The sequence below is a fragment of the Girardinichthys multiradiatus genome, chromosome 8, assembly GCF_021462225.1.
Source record: "Girardinichthys multiradiatus isolate DD_20200921_A chromosome 8, DD_fGirMul_XY1, whole genome shotgun sequence".
NCBI classification, from domain to species: Eukaryota; Metazoa; Chordata; class Actinopteri; order Cyprinodontiformes; family Goodeidae; genus Girardinichthys; species Girardinichthys multiradiatus.
Window position 1 is genome coordinate 14,543,770 of NC_061801.1, and position 22,864 is coordinate 14,566,633.

Consider the following 22,864-nt stretch of genomic DNA (forward strand, 5'->3'; position numbering starts at 1 on the left):
TGGATATCTAATCTTTTCATTGTTTTTTTAGAAAACAATGAACTGAGCAGGATTTATACCCTCTCAGGTGTCTACACTATTTTCTACTCTTAACTTTTTGAAAATTGTCTTTGTCTCTTCTTGGCTTCCCACAAATCCACCTGACCAAATGCACACAGAACTACCAGACCTTCAGTATCCTACTGAATACATATAAGCTAATCTGAAATTCAGCTTACATGCTCCTCAGCATGGACCCCTCCATCCTGGTCCATGTGATATCCAACAATCTATTTTATGTCGCAAACATTGCGAGGTGCGGTGCCTGAATAATTCATGTGGGAATGGTCTCTGCGCTGTCATGCTGTGATCTCGCCCCATTTCAATTATGGGAGAAGGGAGTCTGACAGAGAATGACAAGCAATTATGGGAGGGCACATTATTTGCTCAGAGTTTCAAGGATGCCCGACTCTCTGTTCTCCAAACACACCATGCGAGGACTTTTTTGTCTTGGCCTGCAGATGTATGAGTATTTGTTACCTGCCTCTCGGGACTCAGGCAGGGCACATGACCACCGACGTGTGATGTCTATATACAGGATGTCAACTGAGGCCATGGTGAAGTTGCTGTTGCTTAGTTTACAAGTCCTGGAAACATAAAGAAATATTTAATGTCTAAATTGATCATAATCTACCAACATCTAACTCATACCTCTTAATACAAGAACCAAAACACATTTTAATGCACTTTTAGGATACAACTAATTGTTTTTGGTTACTCTTTTAAAGTACCTGTGTATCTTTTGAGCCGGGTCTCAGCTAAATGTTACTATGGTGACCTAATGACAATAAAGAATCTTGAATCTTAAGTGTAGATCTAATCTGTGCTTGTAAAGCTTTGAGTTGCCGAACTGATTCTGATTTGTCTCTCAGAGCTATAATACAAGCATTTAGTAGAAACAGATGCCACGTGATGAGGCATGTGTTAAAGAGAAGACAAAATGTTTACAAAGTTGACATTTTAAACTGGCTTCAGTATTTGATATTAATGATCAGCACAGATAGCATCCCTAATACAGGTCCTTCTCAAAAAATTAGCATATTGTGATAAAGTTCATTATTTTCCATAATGTCATGATGAAAATTTAACATTCATATATTTTAGATTCATTGCACACTAACTGAAATATTTCAGGTCTTTTATTGTCTTAATACGGATGATTTTGGCATACAGCTCATGAAAACCCAAAATTCCTATCTCACAAAATTAGCATATCATTAAAAGGGTCTCTAAACGAGCTATGAACCTAATCATCTGAATCAACGAGTTAACTCTAAACACCTGCAAAAGATTCCTGAGGCCTTTAAAACTCCCAGCCTGGTTCATCACTCAAAACCCCAATCATGGGTAAGACTGCCGACCTGACTGCTGTCCAGAAGGCCACTATTGACACCCTCAAGCAAGAGGGTAAGACACAGAAAGAAATTTCTGAACAAATAGGCTGTTCCCAGAGTGCTGTATCAAGGCACCTCAGTGGGAAGTCTGTGGGAAGGAAAAAGTGTGGCAGAAAACGCTGCACAACGAGAAGAGGTGACCGGACCCTGAGGAAGATTGTGGAGAAGGGCCGATTCCAGACCTTGGGGGACCTGCGGAAGCAGTGGACTGAGTCTGGAGTAGAAACATCCAGAGCCACCGTGCACAGGCGTGTGCAGGAAATGGGCTACAGGTGCCGCATTCCCCAGACCTGGGCTACAGAGAAGCAGCACTGGACTGTTGCTCAGTGGTCCAAAGTACTTTTTTCGGATGAAAGCAAATTCTGCATGTCATTCGGAAATCAAGGTGCCAGAGTCTGGAGGAAGACTGGGGAGAAGAAAATGCCAAAATGCCAGAAGTCCAGTGTCAAGTACCCACAGTCAGTGATGGTCTGGGGTGCCGTGTCAGCTGCTGGTGTTGGTCCACTATGTTTTATCAAGGGCAGGGTCAATGCAGCTAGCTATCAGGAGATTTTGGAGCACTTCATGCTTCCATCTGCTGAAAAGCTTTATGGACATGAAGATTTCATTTTTCAGCACAACCTGGCACCTGCTCACAGTGCCAAAACCACTGGTAAATGGTTTACTGACCATGGTATCACTGTGCTCAATTGGCCTGCCAACTTTCCTGACCTGAACCCCATAGAGAATCTGTGGGATATTGTGAAGAGAACGTTGAGAGACTCAAGACCCAACACTCTGGATGAGCTAAAGGCCGCTATTGAAGCATCCTGGGCCTCCATAAGACCTCATCAGTGCCACAGGCTGATTACCTCCATGCCACGCCGCATTGAAGCAGTCATTTCTGCAAAAGGATTCCCGACCAAGTATTGAGTGCATAACTGTACATGATTATTTGAAGGTTGACGTTTTTTGTATTAAAAACACTTTTCTTTTATTGGTTGGATGAAATATGCTAATTTTGTGAGATAGGAATTTTGGGTTTTCATGAGCTGTATGCCACAATCATCCGTATTAAGACAATAAAAGACCTGAAATATTTCAGTTAGTGTGCAATGAATCTAAAATATATGAATGTTAAATTTTCATCATTACATTATAGAAAATAATGAACTTTATCACAATATGCTAATATTTTGAGAAGGACCTGTATAATAGTCTTTATGTGTTATCCCTATAGAATGTGCACCCTTTCCTTAATTGTAACATTTCCGAAAGGCTGCCAACATTTAGAAATCCAGCATGTTTCATAACAAAATTTGAAAGCTCAAAAGAAAAAAAATAATAATTTTCTCTGTTCAGCACTCCTGTTATCTGCTGAAAGTCTTGCTCTCTCTTGCAACCTGAATGAATGTCATTAAAAATACCAGTTTCCCCTTTAAATAAGCTTCTTACAGCATTTCTGCTTCCTTTGAATTGATTTCATTTGATTGGAAAAAAATCTGAATTTTACGTTTCCAGCTGGCTTTTCACCCATCAGGACTTATCAAGCGAAACAGACCAGCTTTATAGCTGATTTGTCAGATATCTTAAGTCAAATAATGAAAGAAATGCACACCCTACCCTACATGGGTCCATATGAATATTTCATTAACCCTGAGGTTAATGAAAGAGGGTCAGAGTTGCATTCTAGAGATGTAGAGAAAAGTAAGCAATGTTCCCCTAAAGAGCGAGGGCCACTGCAGCATCTGGCTATGACACTGCTTCTAAAATGTACAATATAAGCCTAATATGCTGCAGCTACTTGTTAACCCAAATGGTGACATGAACAGTGAACTTGTTTGGCACATCTTTTCATGAACTCAGCTACAGCACAAGATGAAATATTCACCTTTAGGTAAGATAATAATGAGACTTTGAAAGGGAAGCCTGTTCAATGTGTGGCTGGTATGTTGTGAAAGAATCTTAACAATACATCAGGAATTGATTTTGTGTTTATGCTCCATCAGACAGAAAAAAAGGAAGAGTTAGGTAAGAACTTGGTGTAAAAACGGTCAAAAGCTTAGAAAAGTGTGGGTGCTTGTTTATTGGGAAAGTTATTACATTTAATAAGATATCTGGCATTCTGCAGACTGCTTTTGCAAATGCACCGGCTTCCAACCTGTAATGGCACACAGGGGTAGTGATATGTTTTGTTTTTTTCCCTTTTTGTTGTAGGACCTTCATTATTTCACAAATTCTCTTTAGTTTTTTACATGTAACATTGATAATATTATTCAAGGGGAGTTCCCACAAACACATTTAAAAAATTTTCAATCTAAATGCTCATAAATGCACCAAATCTACTCTCATTTCAACCCATGATTAAAGTATAAAAACAAATATTTACCATTAATTTATAGCAGATATTTGAACCTTTAAATCGGATACACAGATGAACGGACTGATAGGATGGATGGCAATAAAGTCTGAAAATGCAAGTATTTTCCTAAATTCTATTCCATGCTTTAAGTCTTTTCCAGATTGTGTAGTAATCATGTAAATTGCATACTAAATTTGCATTTAGTTTAATACAGTAAAATATGGTGCATTAATTAGTGAAGGGAATTCTACATGATATATAAGCTTTACCTGCAACAGAGATAAAGTGTGTGTTCATTAGATCATGCTTATAGGAGCCATTTTTCACTCTTTCTTTTCAACATAAATAGATGGAGTTTCTGGAAGTGTTTCTGAGGTAAGCAAAGTTTAGAGTCTGTATTCCGGCACTGAAAATATGAATGTTCTGGCTTAAAAAAGGCAGAAAAAAAGGTGAGACAGTGTTATACTGCAGAACATAAATTAATAAAAGCATCTCTGCTCTCAGCACGTTGAAACAGAATCTCTAAACCACAGTTCAGATGAGAGCTTCGCTGCTTCAGAGAGATTCTCAGCATGCACCTATTTATTTTACTTTGTTAAGTCAGCATATGGACTTTGTGCTACTAACATATGTTACACACCAGAAGTCTGGTTAAGGAGAGAGAAATTTTAATCAAGAAAGCAGCATCGGCCTTCATATTTTTTGTCTTACTGCAATAAAATTATGGCTAGCTTACTAAATATTAGCAGCTGCTATAGCAGAATCATATCAGGATCTAAAAAAATAACCAACACGTGCACCTGATGAAGGTTCGGAAGGCAGTGGGGCCGAGGCGCATGTTGCCCTTCACCCCGAGGAAGCGAATGAAGAGAGCAGCGATTCGCTCCACCAACCGCAGGTGGTTGAACTGTTTGGTGTACTTCGGGTAGACCTGCTTCAAGCAGAGCGGAGGCAGATTCCCCGTATTATCTGGACTCCTGCCTTGTGCTTCACCATCCACTGGGATCTCTTCCCCATGATCAGACCCACCTGCCCTTGGTTGAGAAGTCCTACCATAATAAAACACAAAAATAGTTTATTATTCATTTTCGTCATTATCCTTTAAGACTGACTGTACAGGTGTACATGCTAATGGTGTAACAGTGCATGTACTGTATTTATACTCAACTGTGTTGTGGTGAGTTCTAAAAAAAGTTCATCAGTCATTAAGAAGGTGCAGACATTGATTTTTATTGCTTTCTTTTAAGTTCTTGACAAATAATGAGAAGATTAAGCAAAAATCTAAAGCCCTCCACACCAAATTAATGTAAGAATGGCAATGGCTTTTATGTTGTGAAATCCAAATCTGTTGGTTAAATGACCTGTGCTATCAAACAGAATGCAAAAAATAAGCTTTCAGAACAGCAAACAAATCTAAAGAAAATCGGTTGTCACACTGTTTCGATACATAACTTGTTTAACTTAGCATTTCTTTCTTATTATTATTTCTTATTATTTTTTTATTTGTAATTAGTGTGTACAACTCAAACAAGTCTATTCTCCCAGGTGCTTTTCCTTTTCCCCCATTTGCTCCCATAGGCATCAAATTTTGCTTGTCTGTCTGTGTTTTTTGGCATGTATGAGAGCTCTGTGCTTAAAACCTACCTCAGACGCCCCCTCATTCCCAACCAGGCCTCCTGACACCTCTGTAAAGTCTACATTTACCATTCTTCTTGATACTAGCATGCATGACACAAAGATAGCATTTGCTAAATTTGATAGAATCAATCTTTCTTTGGGAGACAGAGGGATGCTACCCTCACACGGATTTAGCAAGAACAGGCTCCACTAAAAATAGACAAACCTTCCACAGAAGCAAACAGACAGGGTTAGGAGAATCTCCAAATACCACAGCTCAGGAAGAGCTAGAAAACAGGCAAATGACCGCTGGTTGAAGAAGAGGGTTATGGAGGTCCAGGGATGAACGTTATGTTAGGATGATGAGCCCAAAATGATCACTGTGCTGAAATGTTACTGCTGTTCTTTTGTTGATTAAACGTTTAAGTCATTGTTAAAGGACAACATGAAGAGAGACCTAGACGGTATTTTTAAAGCCCACTTTATTTCTTAAATCTGATATTTGTATGGAACATGCACAACATTCATCCACAAAATGTGTTACTTGTTGCGACCAATTGTTTCACTCCCGTCTCGTAAGATGTATCTAATGGATCTTTTGAGCATTTTGCCCCAGCCAAAACAAAGAGGCCTATGGTAACTTTGGAGAAGGTTCATCTTCTAGCAGGACGACAGACAATGGGATGGTTTAGATCTAAATATATTCATGTCTAAGGACGGCCCACTCAAACGTCAGACCTGACCCCCCCCCCCGGCCTCAAAATGTTGTATGTTAAGGCACATAAAATGCCAATGACATTAAAGTTGATGTTTTTGGTTGTAACCTGTTAAAAAATTCAAAGCATACAAATACTTTTACAAAAACACTGAAACAAAATCAAGAAGCACTTTGCAGTTTGCCTCATTTGCCTTTATGCAGAGAATACCTTTATAGTGGGATGTTTTAGCGTCATATGCCTGTGAATATAAGCTTTTCACCTCTCACGATGGTTCATAAATCACCTTCAAAGACAGAATACTCAGGATTAATGAGCTGGGTTTTCACACTACAAATCTGAAAGTCACTGATACTGTCACAAACTTCCATACAAAATTCCTCATTTATCTCTTCTCCCTTCTACTCAAAGTGGCACTTTCTCTCCCCATTTGTTCCATCGTTTGGGTTTGAGTTTTGTCTAAAAATAGTAGTGCATGCTCTGATAGGTTTTGCCTTTATTATTCTTCATCTGAAGTGAATTCCCTACATGTATAAACTTTGACTATACCTGTTCTAAGTAACTGAATCCCATCCACCTCTGACACTACTGAGGTAACATCCCTTCACATCTATGCAAGTCTGCTTGTGAAAAACCCAGTTAGTCTGAAAAGGCTTTTAAAACGTATCAAGCTTATAAGTTCAGCTCCTTTCAGACCGAAAAAAACTAATTTCACATTAAACTGTCACTTTTAATTAAGCTTGCTTTATGATTCATGTCCCTATTACAATATCTGAATCCTATCATCATTTTCTCTCACCTTATTAGCCCCATTAAATGTGGCCATTTACCAGATTTTCTTTTCAAATAAAAATTCAGATCTAAATGATTAAGTTTAAATCTTTGGTTGGTGATTGCTTCATCTGTCCTAATGGGAAAATCAGTCAGAAAACCCCCTATTTATGCATCAAGGCATGTCTATAACCTTTATATGATTTTTCTTGAATTAAAGAAAATGCAATAAAGTACAGTGTTGGTTAATGTATTTATGAGCCAAAAATGGTGGAAATTCTTAGTCTTGATGTGGTAGGAACGAATAAATAGTAAAAAAAAAAACGTTTCTGATCTTTCAGTATTTCACTTCCAGATCTCGGATCAGAACCGAGCAAGTGAAAAATTAGCCGCATCGCATATCAGGCCAATTGTTTGGTCCAATTCTAGGGAACATTAATTCGCCAGGTTGTTTAAACAAGCTTTAAATACGATTCTTGGTCAACGCTAAATTATTCAACAGACTGACTTAACCCTATATTGGGAGCCAGTGACTGACTTTCACCAGGGAATTAAAAGCAAACATGAGGTTGCATTACCTCTTAATGTTTGCCTCTGTATCCTCCTGGCTTCTCAGTTTTTTACCAATAGTCCAAACCTTTTAAGGTAATGTGTTAATCTAAACTAGGCATGGGTTGACTGCCAGTATCAAGGTATGTTACGCTTTAAATAGGTCAATACCTTTAAAATGTTCTATCAAATCACCCTGTTAATGAGATTAAAGAAAAGAGTCTGGAGTTTTCTCCAACTGTATAAAGCAAAGAGTAAAGCAGCACAACCACTACCCTACTTGCTGATGCGCAAGCGACTGAAAGAAGACTACTATACATTTCCTTTGCCTGATAAAGGTTGTTTGGAAATATTTCTGCTTGCAAAAAACATAGACAGTCATGGCAAGAAAGCTAAGGGAGTGCCACACATCACTACTAAGGTAACGCTGTCTTAAAACCACAGCTACAACAGCTGATTGCAGGCTGGCTACCTGAGTAGATAGCCCAACTAACTAAACTAACTGTTTTTCTATTAAAAGTAGACCAACAAACAAAGATAATATTCTGTGCAATTAGCATGTTTATAACTTTCAATGTTAGGTGATTTACTCTGTATTGTTGCTAAAAATTATATGTATCAAACTCAAAACAACAATAACGCAAAACTGTGTAATTAGTATTTTTTTTTATATTTCTCTGATTTTATGAAAAGCAATTAGAGCATGTCGATATATGTTTGAATCATGCCTTTTTAGAACACATGGCAGAAAGGCAGCAGAGAGTTCTGTATGCATGCAACAAATACTAGTTGCTCATACGTGTTACAGTCATCTTGATAAGCAATTATTTGCAAAAATAAATTTTTGGTTCCACTGAGCATGCTTAACATTTCTCTGCAATTCCAACTGGATTTAAACACATGTTCCCTACATGTTTTTATGTGGCAATTTTACATGTATTTAAAAATGAGAGTCAGAAACATACAGCCCTGCCTCCTTTCAGATTTATAGATAAAAATCAACTGTGACCACATTCTTTGGTACAGTTCAACTAGCCACATAAAGCCCTGACCTGAACAATCACGAAATCACTTCACTAATCTAACCAGAACCTGTCGAGCAACACTAAGTAGGCTGAAATATCTAAAAAAGCAATCCATCATGTGCCGATTGAAGAGATGAGAAAAGTCATTGGTATTAATCAGGTCTCTACGGGGCCAGGTTGGTTTGAGCCAACCTATTAAAGTATACTGCTCAAAAAAATAAAGGGAACACTTAAACAACACAATATAACTCCAAGTAAATCAAACTTCTATGAAATAAAACTGTCCACTTAGGAAGCAACACTGATTGACAATTAATTTCACATGCTGTTGTGCAAATGGAAAAGACAACAGGGGGAAATATTTGGCGATTAGCAAGACACACTCAATAAAGGAGTGGTTCTGCAGGTGGGGACCACAGACCACTTCTCAGTACCTATGCTTTCTGGCTGATATTTTGGTCACTTTTGAATGTTGGTGGTGCTTTCACACTCGTGGTAGCATGAGACGGACTCTACAACCCACACAAGTGGCTCAGGTAGTGCAGCTCATCCAGGATGGCACATCAATGTGAGCTGTGGCAAGAAGGTTTGCTGTGTCTGTCAGCGTAGTGTCCAGAGCCTGGAGGCGCTACCAGAAGACAGGCCAGTACACCAGGAGACGTGGAGGAGGTTGTAGGAGGGCAACAGTCCAGCAGCAGGACCGCTACCTCTGCCTTCGTGCAAGGAGGAACAGGAGGAACACTGACAGAGTCCTGCAAAATGACCTCCAGCAGGCCACAAATGTGCATGTGTCTGCACAAACGGTTAGAAACCGACTCCATTAGGATGGTATGAGGGCCCGACGTCCACAAATAGGGGTTGTGCTCACAGCCCAACACCGTGCAGGATGCTTGGCATTTGCCAGAGAACACCAAGATTGGCAAATTCACCACTGGGGACCTGTGCTCTTCACAGATGAAAGCAGGTTCACACTGAGCACATGTGACAGACGTGACAGAGTCTGGAGACACCGTGGTGAGTGATCTGCTGCCTGCAACATCCTTCAGCATGACCGGTTTGAAAGTGGGTCAGTAATGGTGTGGGGTGGCATTTCTTTGGAGGGACGCACAGCCCTCCATGAGCTCGCCAGAGGTAGCCTGACTGCCATTGGGTACCGAGATGAGATCCTCAGACCCCTTGTGAGACCACATGCTGGTGCAGTTGGCCCTGGGTTCCTCCTAATGCAGGACAATGCTAGACCTCATGTGGCTGGAGTGTGTCAGCAGTTCCTGCAAGATGAAGACACTGAAGCTATGGACTGGCCCGCCCGTTCCCCAGACCTGAACCGATTGAGCACATCTGGGACATCATGTCTCGCTCCATCCACCAACGTCACGTTGCACCACAGACTGTCCAGGAGTTGGCGGATGCTTTAGTCCAGGTCTGGGAGGAGATCCCTCAGGAGACCATCTCATCAGGAGCATGATCAGGCGTTGTAGGGAGGTCATAAAGACACGTGGAGGCCACACATAATACTGAGCCTCATTTTGACTTGTTTTAAGGACATTACATCAATTACAGTGTGTTTTTTCACTTTAATTTTGTGTGTGACTCCAAATCCAGGCCTCCATTGGTTAATACATTTGATTTCCATTGATAATTTTTGTGTGATTTTGTTGTCAACACATTCAACTTTGTACAGAACAAAGTATTCAATGAGAATATTTCATTCATTCAGATCTAGGATGTGTTATTTGAGTGTTCCCTTTATTTTTTGAGCAGTGTATAACAGACATTAGATTAAAGGTTTTTTTCCTTTAATATGTGGAATAATTTGAAAACTATGTAGAAATATATAAATGATGAATCACTTGTTTCAGAAAATACCTACTTGAAGTTTGTAAGATTTTTAACTGATCCTGAAAATGTTATGGCTTCCTTTTTCCTTACAACCGAAATGCTCACTTTAAAGATTGAGATCGTAAGGCTTTAAATTATCTCCCTCCGAGGACCAGAGGACCGAGCCAACCTATAAAGTATAATGGACGTTAGATTATAGGATTAAAAGATGTTTAACAGAGTGCAGATAAAAATTAGTTCAACAGGATGTTAAGTGGGCATTATCTACAAGAAGACACTTCTCATAAATGCAAAGAAAATGTAAATTTCTGAGGCTAATCTAGAGATACAGTAGGAAAAGGTTAAAGCAAAAGGAGTAGGATCAGAATTATAGAACAATATCAGTGAACCTGCTTTTTATTAAAATATAGAATGATGGGGGGGAAAGGAAAACGTTCTCTAATCAAGAGTTTCCAGGCACTACATTGGGCCAATCGAGCAAAGAGATTGAGCCACTACCCTCGCACAGTGATGTGTGAGTTTTCTCCATGCCTCGGTTGATTTAATTTTTTTCCATTTAACAAGCTTAGAGAGAGCTGCTGAGTGGTATGGAGTCTGGCTCAGAGGAGAGGTTGGGTAGAGTGAGATATCATGTTCCTAAAGTGGACATGCAGACTGAGAGTGGGGGCTGAGACAAAATCCAACTTCAAACGGTGTGTTTATGCTGAGGTGTGCGAGCTTACACTGTTGGTTTCTTGTTGAAGGGATCCATGAGTCGCAGCGTGTCCCTAATCACCCCCACTTTGACATGTTCGTCCACTGGACTGGGCACGTACTCGGAAACTCCTGGTGCCACCTGAGACAAACAAACACTTAGCATAAAAAGGGTGGGGTGATGATGGACTGATGATGCCGATTGTAACCAACGTCTTACTTCCTGCTCATGTTCTATTCTCATACTAGGGTTGGAGTTGACTTCTAATAACACCGGCTTAAGGTTCTTCATCAGCAGGATGTCAAAACCTAATATCTGACACACAAACAAACCAACCATTAGAAACATGCAACAGGGCTTCTTGCAGTTATTCAAATTTCAGAATAATTTATTAGTCCCCCACAAGGAAAATGGCTATCTTAGGGTAAAGACTTTAAGTCGAAATTAATTGGGATTTTTGTTTTGCTTTTTTAAGCCATATGTCTGACTTTAGTGAATTGATATCAGTAAAGAAATAAAGGATTAAGGATAAACAGAGCAAAGGAAGGAAAGATACAAGAAAGAAAACAAAGATATGGGAAAGACAAAGAATAAAGACAGAAAGGAAAGAAACAACATCAGAAAAAACAGTAGGAAGATACAAGGAATAAAGGAAGGACACAAGGAAAGAAAGGAAGTACATAAGATGAAAGGTAAGACACATAGAAACATGAAATGAAGAACATAAAGAAGCACTGGGGTCAGAAAGGGAGGTGAGAAATTGAAAAAGGTAGAAAGAAAGATAATAAGTAGGGGAGGAAGAAGGAAAGATATAAGGAAGAAAAAAGAAAGAAAGGACACAAGGATAGAAGGGATGCAAGAAGGGAGGGGAAATGAAAGAGACAGAACAAAGGACACATGGAGGGAAGGATGCAAGGAAAGAGGAAAGGTAAAGAAGGAAGAGAGAAGAGACGGAAGATGGAAGCAAGGACTCAACAATGGGATATGGAACTAAGTAAAGAATTAGACGTATTTTTCATACAAAAACTGAAATCAAATATGATACTCTTCTAGAGTTTTCCATTCTGCGTTGGAACCCTGAGCACTCTTGTTTAGCAAGTTAGAGAGTCGTGCATCTACCGCAAACCTGCTTTGCAAACATGTTTGGACTCGCAGGTCTGCACCATTACTGCCACACCCACCTGAAAACATGTGGGTCCCGGTTTACCAGGCGGTATATCTGCTTGGTAGTGGAGTTTCAGCTCAGGCACCACAGCGATGACAGACTTGATAACGAGGGCGATGATGTCTGACCACACCCGCTTGATATCCACGCCTTTGGCTGCCAGCCTGTAGAGCACGCTGGAGAGCGTCCGCTTGCTGCCTGTGCTCTGGCTGTCTGAGTGCACAAAGTTGCCGCTGTGGACGTTGAGCGAGTAGTTTGTCAGGTGCATGAAGACATGGCTCAAGTTCTTCTGGGTTGGCTCCTGCAGAATGACAACAGAAATGATCCAGATTTCTTTTTAACAACTTCAAAGCAAACCCGTCAGGATTATTAGCACCATAAACACTACCTGGTATGGCTCGGTGCAGAAACGTGTCAGGCCTTCTTTGGCGATGTAGATCTCCAGTGGCTCCAGGGACTTTATCAGTACGTAGAGACGGATGTCGAATTTGAGCTTGTCGATAAGTAACGGCTTGTGGATGTATTCCTGGACTACAGCCTGTTTGGGCTGTGCTCCCACCATGAGTTTTAGATCACTAGGGTCTCGGATAAGGTAGATACCGTCCCCCTGGGAGCCTCCATCTGGCTTAACAATGAAAGTTGGGCTAACTGTTGTATCCCTTTCCTTCACCATGCGGATCTACAGCAGAGAGGCAAGAGAACAGAAAAAACATCAGTTAGATTCAATCGTTTCTTTCAAAGCAGAACGCTAAAGAAAGCTTCACATCACCATGGCTATGGCTTCAGAAAAACACTAACAAATTGTAACTGGATTTTGTCCAGTACACCAAGCTAAACCAGGAAGTTATAATCAAATCTCAGTGTAATATCTTTCCTCATAGGACTAATAGACATTTAAGAGTCAGAGAGGCTTGATCTGCACAACAATCTTCCAGAGGTTTTCCGGCATTTACATGCAAGCACAGATATATTATTAAAGGGCTGCTTATTCCATGATATGCTATGTAATGTTGTACTGCTGCAGTATGGATGGACAGCCATAGATGTAACTAGATTTCTGGATCTTTAAAAAATGAGAAGTGACTTTGAAGATAGACAATGATATTTTGGCGCCCCCTGCTGTAATACACATGTAATGTCCTCCCTCTCCACAATCGTTTTACCTAAAATGTTTAGAAAATGAAGCATTTATGCAATTGCAAATAATTATAAAACATAAAATATGAAAAAAAAAATCCTAAAAAACAAATTTAGCAATTTAGCAATTTTACATATGAATATCACCCAATGTTTGTTGTTGGATGTTCTGTTTCTTTCTGCTTCATTTTTAAGAAAAGCACAATGAGTAGTGTGTGATTTTAATGTGGCTGTAAAGCAAGATCATAAATGATTTCAAAACTTTTCCACCAGCAATGCGACATTTAATCTTGTACAATTCAAAATGAAAACAAAGGAACAAAAAACAAAAAAAGTGCAATAATCCAGTTTCATAGATGTGCACAATCTAACATTAAAACTGAGGCACCTATTGATTCAAATTCAGCATTCTGTCTTCTTAGGTAGGAGTTGATCAGCACTCCACATCTTCTACTACTTGCTGGAAACTGCTGCAGCTTCTTCAGCTTGTCTAAAAATTGGTGTGGTGCCTGCCTTCATCGTGCCAGGGCATAAAAGGGCATAAAAGGTAATAATGTCGTGGATTTGTTTTTAATCTTTTTCTTTTGTTATCCTTTACCTGACTGATAACTTTGTACAATGAGGTAAATCTTTTTGAACCTTTGTGACCTCCCTGCAAACTATGGCTTTAGCTAAAGGATGCAAATGAGCAAAGTTCATGTTCATCAGATTGTCTACAATTGCATTCATGAGGAACTCAATACTGAATCCTTAAATTAAGTCAAAATGTGCTTCAACTAAGAATTAATTTAAGGATTTGCAAATTTATTCAACGTGGGTATTTGTTTTTGTGTTTTATTCGCTGTTTGTTTTTAGAGTTAAATTACATATGCATAAATATCACATTTTGTAATGATTGTAATGATATATTTAACATTAAAACCTTGCTTTATAAGAGGCGTTTAGACACCTTTGAGAGTCACTCTATAATTTTCTTATGAGGTGCAGCAACTGTACCTGTGCAGAAAACTGCTGGTATTCTTCAGGCAGGATCCAGGAACGTGGATAGAAGTCATATTCCTCTGGGAAGAGCTCTTGCATAGTCCGCATTGCTCTACTCAAGTTGATCTTTCTCAGCATTTCGACCATCCCTGCAAAGACACAATTTACAGACTGTCCCGCATGCACAGACATAACACTTACTGGCACCTCTAAAAAAGATGTATAAAAAGCCTTTTAAATTTAAATTAAAGTTTTGGATCCAGATCTTACTGAAAGATCCACTGACAACCCATTTTAAGTTTATTGACAGAGGCAATCCGATGTGGAAAATCTCCAGGTGTTTCAAGGATTTCAAGCTGCATAAAGCTGCACGGGATCTTTGGAAGAGGACCGGGCCCACAACATCACAGCTCCTTTACCATATTTAACAGTGGGCATGAGGTACATTTGCACATTTTCATCCTTTTTTCAACTATTTCTCACAGATTCTGCAGTTTTAGACTTTGTAATGATTGTTCTGACTGTAGATACGGGCAAGTTTAGACAAGAAGCCATTTTCCTGTTGCCATATCCTGACTTACGAATATCAACACATTTCTGATTAAATGCCATGTTCTGTTGTCTTATCTATTTTGAAAAGTGGCTAACAGAAATGGGCCAACGTGTCCTGTCATTTTTACACCTCGGGAAAACAGGAAGCCATGGATCACCAATTAAAAAGCCTACTCTAATCAATGTGTACATTTTAAGTACAAACTGAAAATAAAATGAGTCAGTAAGTAATTTTATAGGAATTGCACCAGTGATTTCTTAACAAGGGAGTGTCTCATCGATGTACAGGTCCTTCTCAAAATATTAGCATATTGTGATAAAGTTCATTATTTTCCATAATGTCATGATGAAAATTTTACATTCATATATTTTAGATTCATTGCACACTAACTGAAATATTTCAGGTCTTTTATTGTCTTAATACGGATGATTTTGGCATACAGCTCATGAAAACCCAAAATTCCTATCTCACTAAATTAGCATATCATTAAAAGGGTCTCTAAACGAGCTATGAACCTAATCATCTGAATCAATGAGTTAACTCTAAATACCTGCAAAAGATTCCTGAGGCCTTTAAAACTCCCAGCCTGGTTCATCACTCAAAACCCCAATCATGGGTAAGACTGCCGACCTGACTGCTGTCCAGAAGGACACTATTGACACCCTCAAGCAAGAGGGTAAGACAGAGAAAGAAATTTCTGAACGAATAGGCTGTTCCCAGAGTGCTGTATCAAGGCACCTCAGTGGGAAGTCTGTGGGAAGGAAAAAGTGTGGCAGAAAACGCTGCACAACGAGAAGAGGTGACCGGACCCTGAGGAAGATTGTGGAGAAGGGCCGATTCCAGACCTTGGGGGACCTGCGGAAGCAGTGGACTGAGTCTGGAGTAGGAACATCCAGAGCCACCGTGCACAGGCGTGTTCAGGAAATGGGCTACAGGTGCCGCATTTCCCAGGTCAAGCCACTTTTGAACTAGAAACAGCGGCAGAAGCGCCTGACCTGGGCTACAGAGAAGCAGCACTGGACTGTTGCTCAGTGGTCCAAAGTACTTTTTTCGGATGAAAGCAAATTCTGCATGTCATTCGGAAATCAAGGTGCCAGAGTCTGGAGGAAGACTGGGGAGAAGGAAATGCCAAAATGCCAGAAGTCCAGTGTCAAGTACCCACAGTCAGTGATGGTCTGGGGTGCCGTGTCAGCTGCTGGTGTTGGTCCACTGTGTTTTATCAAGGGCAGGGTCAATGCAGCTAGCCATCAGGAGATTTTGGAGCACTTCATGCTTCCATCTGCTGAAAAGCTTTATGGAGATGAAGATTTCATTTTTCAGCACGACCTGGCACCTGCTCACAGTGCCAAAACCACTGGTAAATGGTTTACTGACCATGGTATCACTGTGCTCAATTGGCCTGCCAACTTTCCTGACCTGAACCCCATAGAGAATCTGTGGGATATTGTGAAGAGAACGTTGAGAGACTCAAGACCCAACACTCTGGATGAGCTAAAGGCCGCTATCGAAGCATCCTGGGCCTCCATAAGACCTCAGCAGTGCCACAGGCTGATTGCCTCCATGCCACGCCGCATTGAAGCAGTCATTTCTGCAAAAGGATTCCCGACCAAGTATTGAGTGCATAACTGTACATGATTATTTGAAGGTTGACGTTTTTTGTATTAAAAACACTTTTCTTTTATTGGTCGGATGAAATATGCTAATTTTGTGAGATAGGAATTTTGGGTTTTCATGAGCTGTATGCCAAAATCATCCGTATTAAGACAATAAAAGACCTGAAATATTTTAGTTAGTGTGCAATGAATCTAAAATATATGAATGTTAAATTTTCATCATGACATTATGGAAAATAATTAACTTTATCACAATATGCTAATATTTTGAGAAGGACCTGTACTCCAGTCAGCCACAGGATCCTACTTGTGGAAATGTCATACCTAAATGTAGATTTATGATCCTTTGATTGGCAGAGCAATTAAATGTTTCAGTGAAAGTCAGGGGTAAGGACTAAAATAGGGAAAAGCAGCATATACATGTAATTTACCAAAGTTTTCTGATGCAGATATCATTTAGGGCTTGATTTCTAATCAGGCCCAATGGTTTTATCGACCGATGTGCTCACAAGGTTCATAAACAATAATGACAAAACTAGAAGAAATACCTGGGAACTTGTTGACTTGTCCTGACACAATATTTTCATTGTCGTGGAAGGAAACACCATGCCAGTAGATATCACATGCTATCCGTCTTCCCAAAGGAAACTGAGGAGAAGAAGAGGAACGCGTAGAAAAGTAGGAATTATTAGATTTATACAACAAAGACAGAAACCAGAAGAGACTTGTTACCATTTGGGAAATGTGAACTGTTTGGAAACTGTTTGGGTAGGGCCACAGAATAAAGATGATGTCCATGTGAAGGGCTTCAAGAGCATGTATACAGTACAGACCAAAGGTTTGGACACACCTTCTCATTCAAAGAGTTGTCTTTATTTTCATGACTATGAATATTGTAGCTTCACTGAAGGCATCAAAACTATGAATTAACACATGTGGAATTATATACTGAACACAAAAGTGTGAAACAACTGAAAATATGTCTTATATTCGGGGTTCTTCAAAGTAGCCATCTTTTGCTTTGATTACTGCTCTGCACACTCTTGGCATTCTGTTGATGAGCTTCAAGAGGTAGTCACCTGAAAATGGTTTTCACTTCAAAGGTGTACCCTGTCAGGTTTAATAAGTGGGATTTCAAGCCTTATAAATGGGGTTGGGACCATCAGTTGTGTTGTGCAGGAGGTGGATACAGTACACAGCTGATAGTCCTACTGAATAAACTGTTAGAATTTGTATTATGGCAAGAAAAAAGCAGCTAAGTAAAGAAAAACGAGTGGCCATCATTACTTTAAGAAATGAAAGTCAGTCAGTCCGAACAATTGGGAAAACTTTGAAAGTGTCCCCAAGTGCAGTCGCAAAAACCATCAAGCGCTACAAAGAAACTGGCTCACATGAGGACCGCCCCAGTAAAGGAAGACCAAGAGTTACCTCTGCTGCGGATGATAAGTTAATCCGAGTCACCAGCCTCAGAAATCGCAGGTTAACAGCAGCTCAGATTAGAGAACAGGTCAATGCCACACAGAGTTCTAGCAGCAGACACATCTCTAGAACAACTGTTAAGAGGAGACTGTGTGAATCAGGCCTTCATGGTAAAATAGCTGCTAGGAAACCACTGCTGAGGACAGGCAACAAGTAGAAGAGACTTGTTTGGGCTAAACACAAGGAATGGACATTAGACCAGTGGAAATCTGTGCTTTGGTTTGATGAGTCTAAGTTTGAGATCTTTGGTTCCAACCACCGTGTCTTTGTGCGGCGCAGAAGAGATGAACGGATGGACTCCACATGCCTGGTTCCCACCGTGAAGCATGGAGGAGGAGGTGTGATGGTGTGGGGGTGCTTTGCTGGTGACACTGTTGGGGATTTATTCAAAATTGAAGGCATACTGAACCAGCATGGCTACCACAGCATCTTGCAACGGCATGCTATTCCATCCGGTTTGCGTTTAGTTGGACCATCATTTATTTTTCAAAAGGACAATGACCCCAAACACACCTCCAGGCTGTGTAAGGGCTATTTGACCAAGAAGGAGAGTGATGGGGTGCTGCGCCAGATGACCTGGCCTCTACAGTCACCGGACCTGAACCCAATTGAGATGGTTTGGGGTGAGCTGAACCGCAGAGTGAAGGCAAAAGGGCCAACAAGTGCTAAGCATCTCTGGGAACTCCTTCATGACTGTTGGAAAACCATTTCAGGTGACTACCTCTTGAAGCTCATCAACAGAATGTCAAGAGTGCGCGGAGCAGTAATCAAAGCAAAAGGTAGCTACTTTAAAGAACCTAGAATATAAAACATATTTTCAGTTGTTTCACACTTTTTTGTTCAGTATATAATTCCACACGTGTTAATTCATAGTTTTGATGCCTTCAGTGTGTCCAAACTTTTGGTCTGTACAGTAGATTTCTCACTTTATCTGACATGGGTCATAATGATATGGCTGATTGGTGTACTGGACCATCTTCTTTTTTCCTCCTCCTCAGTGCCTGACATAAGTATTCATACCCCTTTTTTACATTTAATGCTGTAAAAACATTGTAGACCAATATAAAGAGGTGTATGATTGTGAATCAGAATCAGCTTTATTGCCAAGTTCGTACATACAAACAAGGAATTTGACTCCGGTACACTTTGCTCTCTGGTTTTTGCTTTTGCATTGCAGAATATACATATATACAATATACAAATATATACATATATAAATAAAAAGGTGAATTTGCAACATCTGTATGCTGTTGTTTGGTACTCTATTGAATGTTCAACAGAGAAACAGCCTGAGGAAAGAAACTGTCTCTGTGGAGACAGTTGAAGTGGAAAGACAAACCAGAAAGGTGTGGTAAACATTTATACACAGCCATCTTGAGTCAATACTTTGTAGAACCAAGCATTTTGGTCGCACCTTTTGACATGCGCAGCTCAACAGACGTCGCAGCTCTGACGTCACCAATAGTGTAAAACCCACAGATGAAAGTGTCATTGCCATTTCCCGCGTGTCTCACAGGACAGCGCAACAGAGGCGCATATCTGGAGAGACAAAAGCTAGCAGGCGAACTTTTGCTCCACAAGGCCATTCCTGGAAGAGCTTGAAAGCTGGAAATCTGTCTGATACGAGAAGATCAGTAGATTTATTCGCCGATCGAAGACCACGCCGACACCCGGCGCAGGTAAAAACCCACAGAGGTTCTATTTCCAAGGAGATGAGTTTCCTCATTGTTTATTCAGTCGACTAACGGTTCTTCATCTTTTCCCTTCCTGGACGGATGAGAAGTTACCGTTTTTTTGTTGTTTTTTTATTTGATCACTGACGCGTGATCCCCCATCCCCTCATTTTTCTCCAGACCTGATCCCTCCTCAACTGGTGGAGAGAATAAATCAACGTCAAAGTAATTTCATTCTTTTCATATTAAACCGGGTTGGTGCATTTAGAGGTCTGGGCAGGATGAGGCATAGTGAAGGTGATTTAGAATCACCAGTAGTTAATATAAAGGTATTAACTTGTCGCATACAATACTGATTGAAGTGTTTTATGCTGAGTGGTGTTTTGATTTGCTGCGCAAGCGCTGCTGAATCATGTGTGTTCATGTTTTGTCCGGCTGATTTCAAATCAGCCAGGAGTTAGAAGTTGGACTTTTAAAAGTTTTTCTTTCAAAGCATCTGCGGTCTGTACCTTGTGGTCTGACCACTCTTTGTTCCAGTTTTATTGCTGGAGATTTTCCACTGAGTTCCTGCCTCAGAGTTTATGACTCTTTGTTCAAGATTTGGGGCAACCAGCTGGTTGTGGCTAAAGGGGCGTGGCCCCACCGTTTTATCAGCTGATCGCTGCAATCGAGACATCAACACCCCAGGAGGACTTCTCTTTCCATTTAACCCAAATTACACATTTTGTCCATAAAACTGCTGATTTGATCTTCATAGACACTAAATGCGCATATATTTTCCTTGTATTATTATTGTTAGGTAGTCCTTTTTATTCCCTTTGTGTAGAACAGTGCTTGTTAGTTAGGTGAAGGTTTTTGGACCAGAATAATGGTATATCAGGATTATTTGGCTTCAATAAATCATCATATATATAATTAAGAGAAGCGTTTGTGTTTATTTCGTGCAAGAGTGATTTATCTGTCAAAACAAGGTCAAAGATCCTCCATCTTTGGTGAAGTGGTTGAATAAAAAGTGACAGTTGGTGGTTTTGGTTAATAATTTGTAATTATTAAAGAGCTTTGAGCCCATAATCACAACACCAGAGAAGATCTCTGATTTCTATTCGTAAGTAATGATTTTTGGTTAAGAAATTAATTTTTATTTCCTCAAATTATGATTTAAAATTATAATTCTTGATAAATATTACATAATCAATAATCATAATTCTTACATCTGTAAACATTAACTTTCAAGTCTTGCTACACATTCTCATCAGATTTAGGTCTGGACTTTGAGTAGGCCATTCTAACAAACAAAAATTTACTATGGTGTGAATCATTCCAGAGTAATTCTGCTTGTATGTTTAGGCTCATTGTTCTACTGGAGAGTGAATGTCAACCCCGATCTCAAGTCTTTTTTAAACTCTAACATGTTTTCTTCAAGGTTTTCCCTATTAACAGCTTCATTCATTTTCCCTGATGAGAGGCATGATGCTGCCACTACCATGCTTCACTATAGGGGATTGTGACTTCAGGGTAACGTGCCGTTACTTTTTAGCAACCCATGGCATGCAGGACAAAACATTCAACTTAGGCCTCACCTGACCAGAGCAGTTGGTTGCACTAAGTATTATTTAGATAGTCAGATTAAAGGGGTCTGATTAATGCACACCATACTTTTCAAATGCTACTTTAGTCAGCAGCATGTTTTCTTTCCACCCAGTCAACAGATTCTGCTTTGGTTTCTCCAAAACATTTACTCTCCTTTGGAGTTATGATCAAAACACAGTTTTGTAAAAAGAAAATGTGGGATTCTATCTTTAACTTTGTCATGTCAGTCTAAGTCTACAACTCAAGCGTGTTGGAAGGCCAGCAGCCCAATATCGGCATCTTAAATAGTCTGCTCGCCCCTGCTGGCTGGCTGTGGGATAAACGTGTGTCAGAGCTGCATCTCGTTCATGCGTGACACTGTGTAAAAAGGAAACCTTGGCTGGCAGCAAAGACCTGCTATAAATACTGTCACACGCATGCAATGGTGCAAAAGGGAAGAGAGATTATTTTGAGTCGTTTCTAGGGATTACATTTAGGAACTGATTTTGGTTTTTTTTTAAGTTGCTTTAATCGCTAAAATCTTTGGTGCCTTTTTTTCCTCTTTTAATCAGCTTCTCTTGCCTCCAGAAATCAGCAATAGCCCTTTTTGATATTCCAGTTATTTTCCCAAACATCCTTCCAGAAGACATTAAGCTAAAAAAGCATTTTAAAATAAACGTGTTTTAAATATGCTTAGTCTCTCACACTAAAAATATGACAATAGATGAAAACATTTGATGCATTTCCGTGAGCTGTCGCTCAGACCCTCAGACAGCTGTTATCTCTGCCTCAGAGAGGACTCAAACTTTATTGGATTAAGAGAGCTTAAGGCTAGTGATTTCTCCCTGTGCAAGAGAAAGACATAAGTGGAAAGTCAACTGGCAGATCTGGAATCAGCCGTTTCAGGTCTCCGATTCATATTTGGTATTGCCATCCATGTAAATCTTGAATGTATTACCGCTAGCTTAAGGGAATTCACCCTCTTCATCCTAGTTTCATAATGGACTAACAAACAAGAGCCAAGCTGCTAAAGTTTCAACCCCTTCAAAGTATGATGACAAGGGCTTTAACAGTGACAGCAGAACTACAGACTGTGTTGGGGGTGTGTTGTGCTGACAAAGTGTTGCTATGTGTAGGCCATGTGTCTATTGTTATGGATACCAGACCTAGAAGGGTTCAAGTGTCACAGTTTGATCACTGGTGGTAAGTGTGGCCTCTGGTTCTCCAGCTCATCGAGGTGACATTCTTTCCATGCATAATGGGGGCGGCGTTCAAACAGCTTTCAGAAGGCACTTAGAAAAACAACTTAGAACAAACAGAAACGGGTGAAACTGTGGCCTAAGTAGTTTTTTTCCTCCCATTTGTTACTTTTTGGGTTTACATACCGTAGCACAGGTGATATAAAATCTCCCAACATTTCATCTGAGTCGATGATCTAATATTAATCACCTAAAGAAAAGACATTAAGGTCAAGGCTGGAACTGCAACTACTAAATATTAAACTGATAAACTGTTACTATCATATCCATGTATTTAGATGTATGTGATAGAACATCACTATGTAGCGCATAAGTGGTAAGGTGGTACAAGTTTTCAGATTTTCTTTTATAAAATAAAAACATTTGAAAACTACGGCGTTCATTTGTTTTCAGTCAACTTAACTCAAAGGCCCATAAATAAAACTAGTTCAGCCAATTGCCGCCAGACGT

The 22,864-nt window shown here is 39.9% G+C and overlaps 1 protein-coding gene across 2 annotated transcripts in view; it reads right to left on the minus strand.

Annotated features, from left to right (window-relative positions):
* The window catches only part of ttll11 (tubulin tyrosine ligase-like family, member 11), a 32,274-nt gene that overhangs the window by 4,290 nt on the left and 5,120 nt on the right, over positions 1–22,864 (minus strand). Inside the window, exons 2-9 of one of the 2 annotated variants that reach the window (XM_047372203.1) lie at positions 16,983–17,082; positions 14,284–14,417; positions 12,539–12,829; positions 12,167–12,451; positions 11,205–11,300; positions 11,014–11,126; positions 4,575–4,823; positions 520–626 (exon numbers count right to left, since the gene is read on the minus strand). In XM_047372203.1, the coding sequence (XP_047228159.1) occupies positions 520–626; positions 4,575–4,823; positions 11,014–11,126; positions 11,205–11,300; positions 12,167–12,451; positions 12,539–12,829; positions 14,284–14,417; positions 16,983–17,082 (1,375 nt within the window). The remainder of the gene's footprint in view (positions 1–519; positions 627–4,574; positions 4,824–11,013; positions 11,127–11,204; positions 11,301–12,166; positions 12,452–12,538; positions 12,830–14,283; positions 14,418–16,982; positions 17,083–22,864) is intronic. The other variant, XM_047372204.1, reaches the window with a different exon arrangement.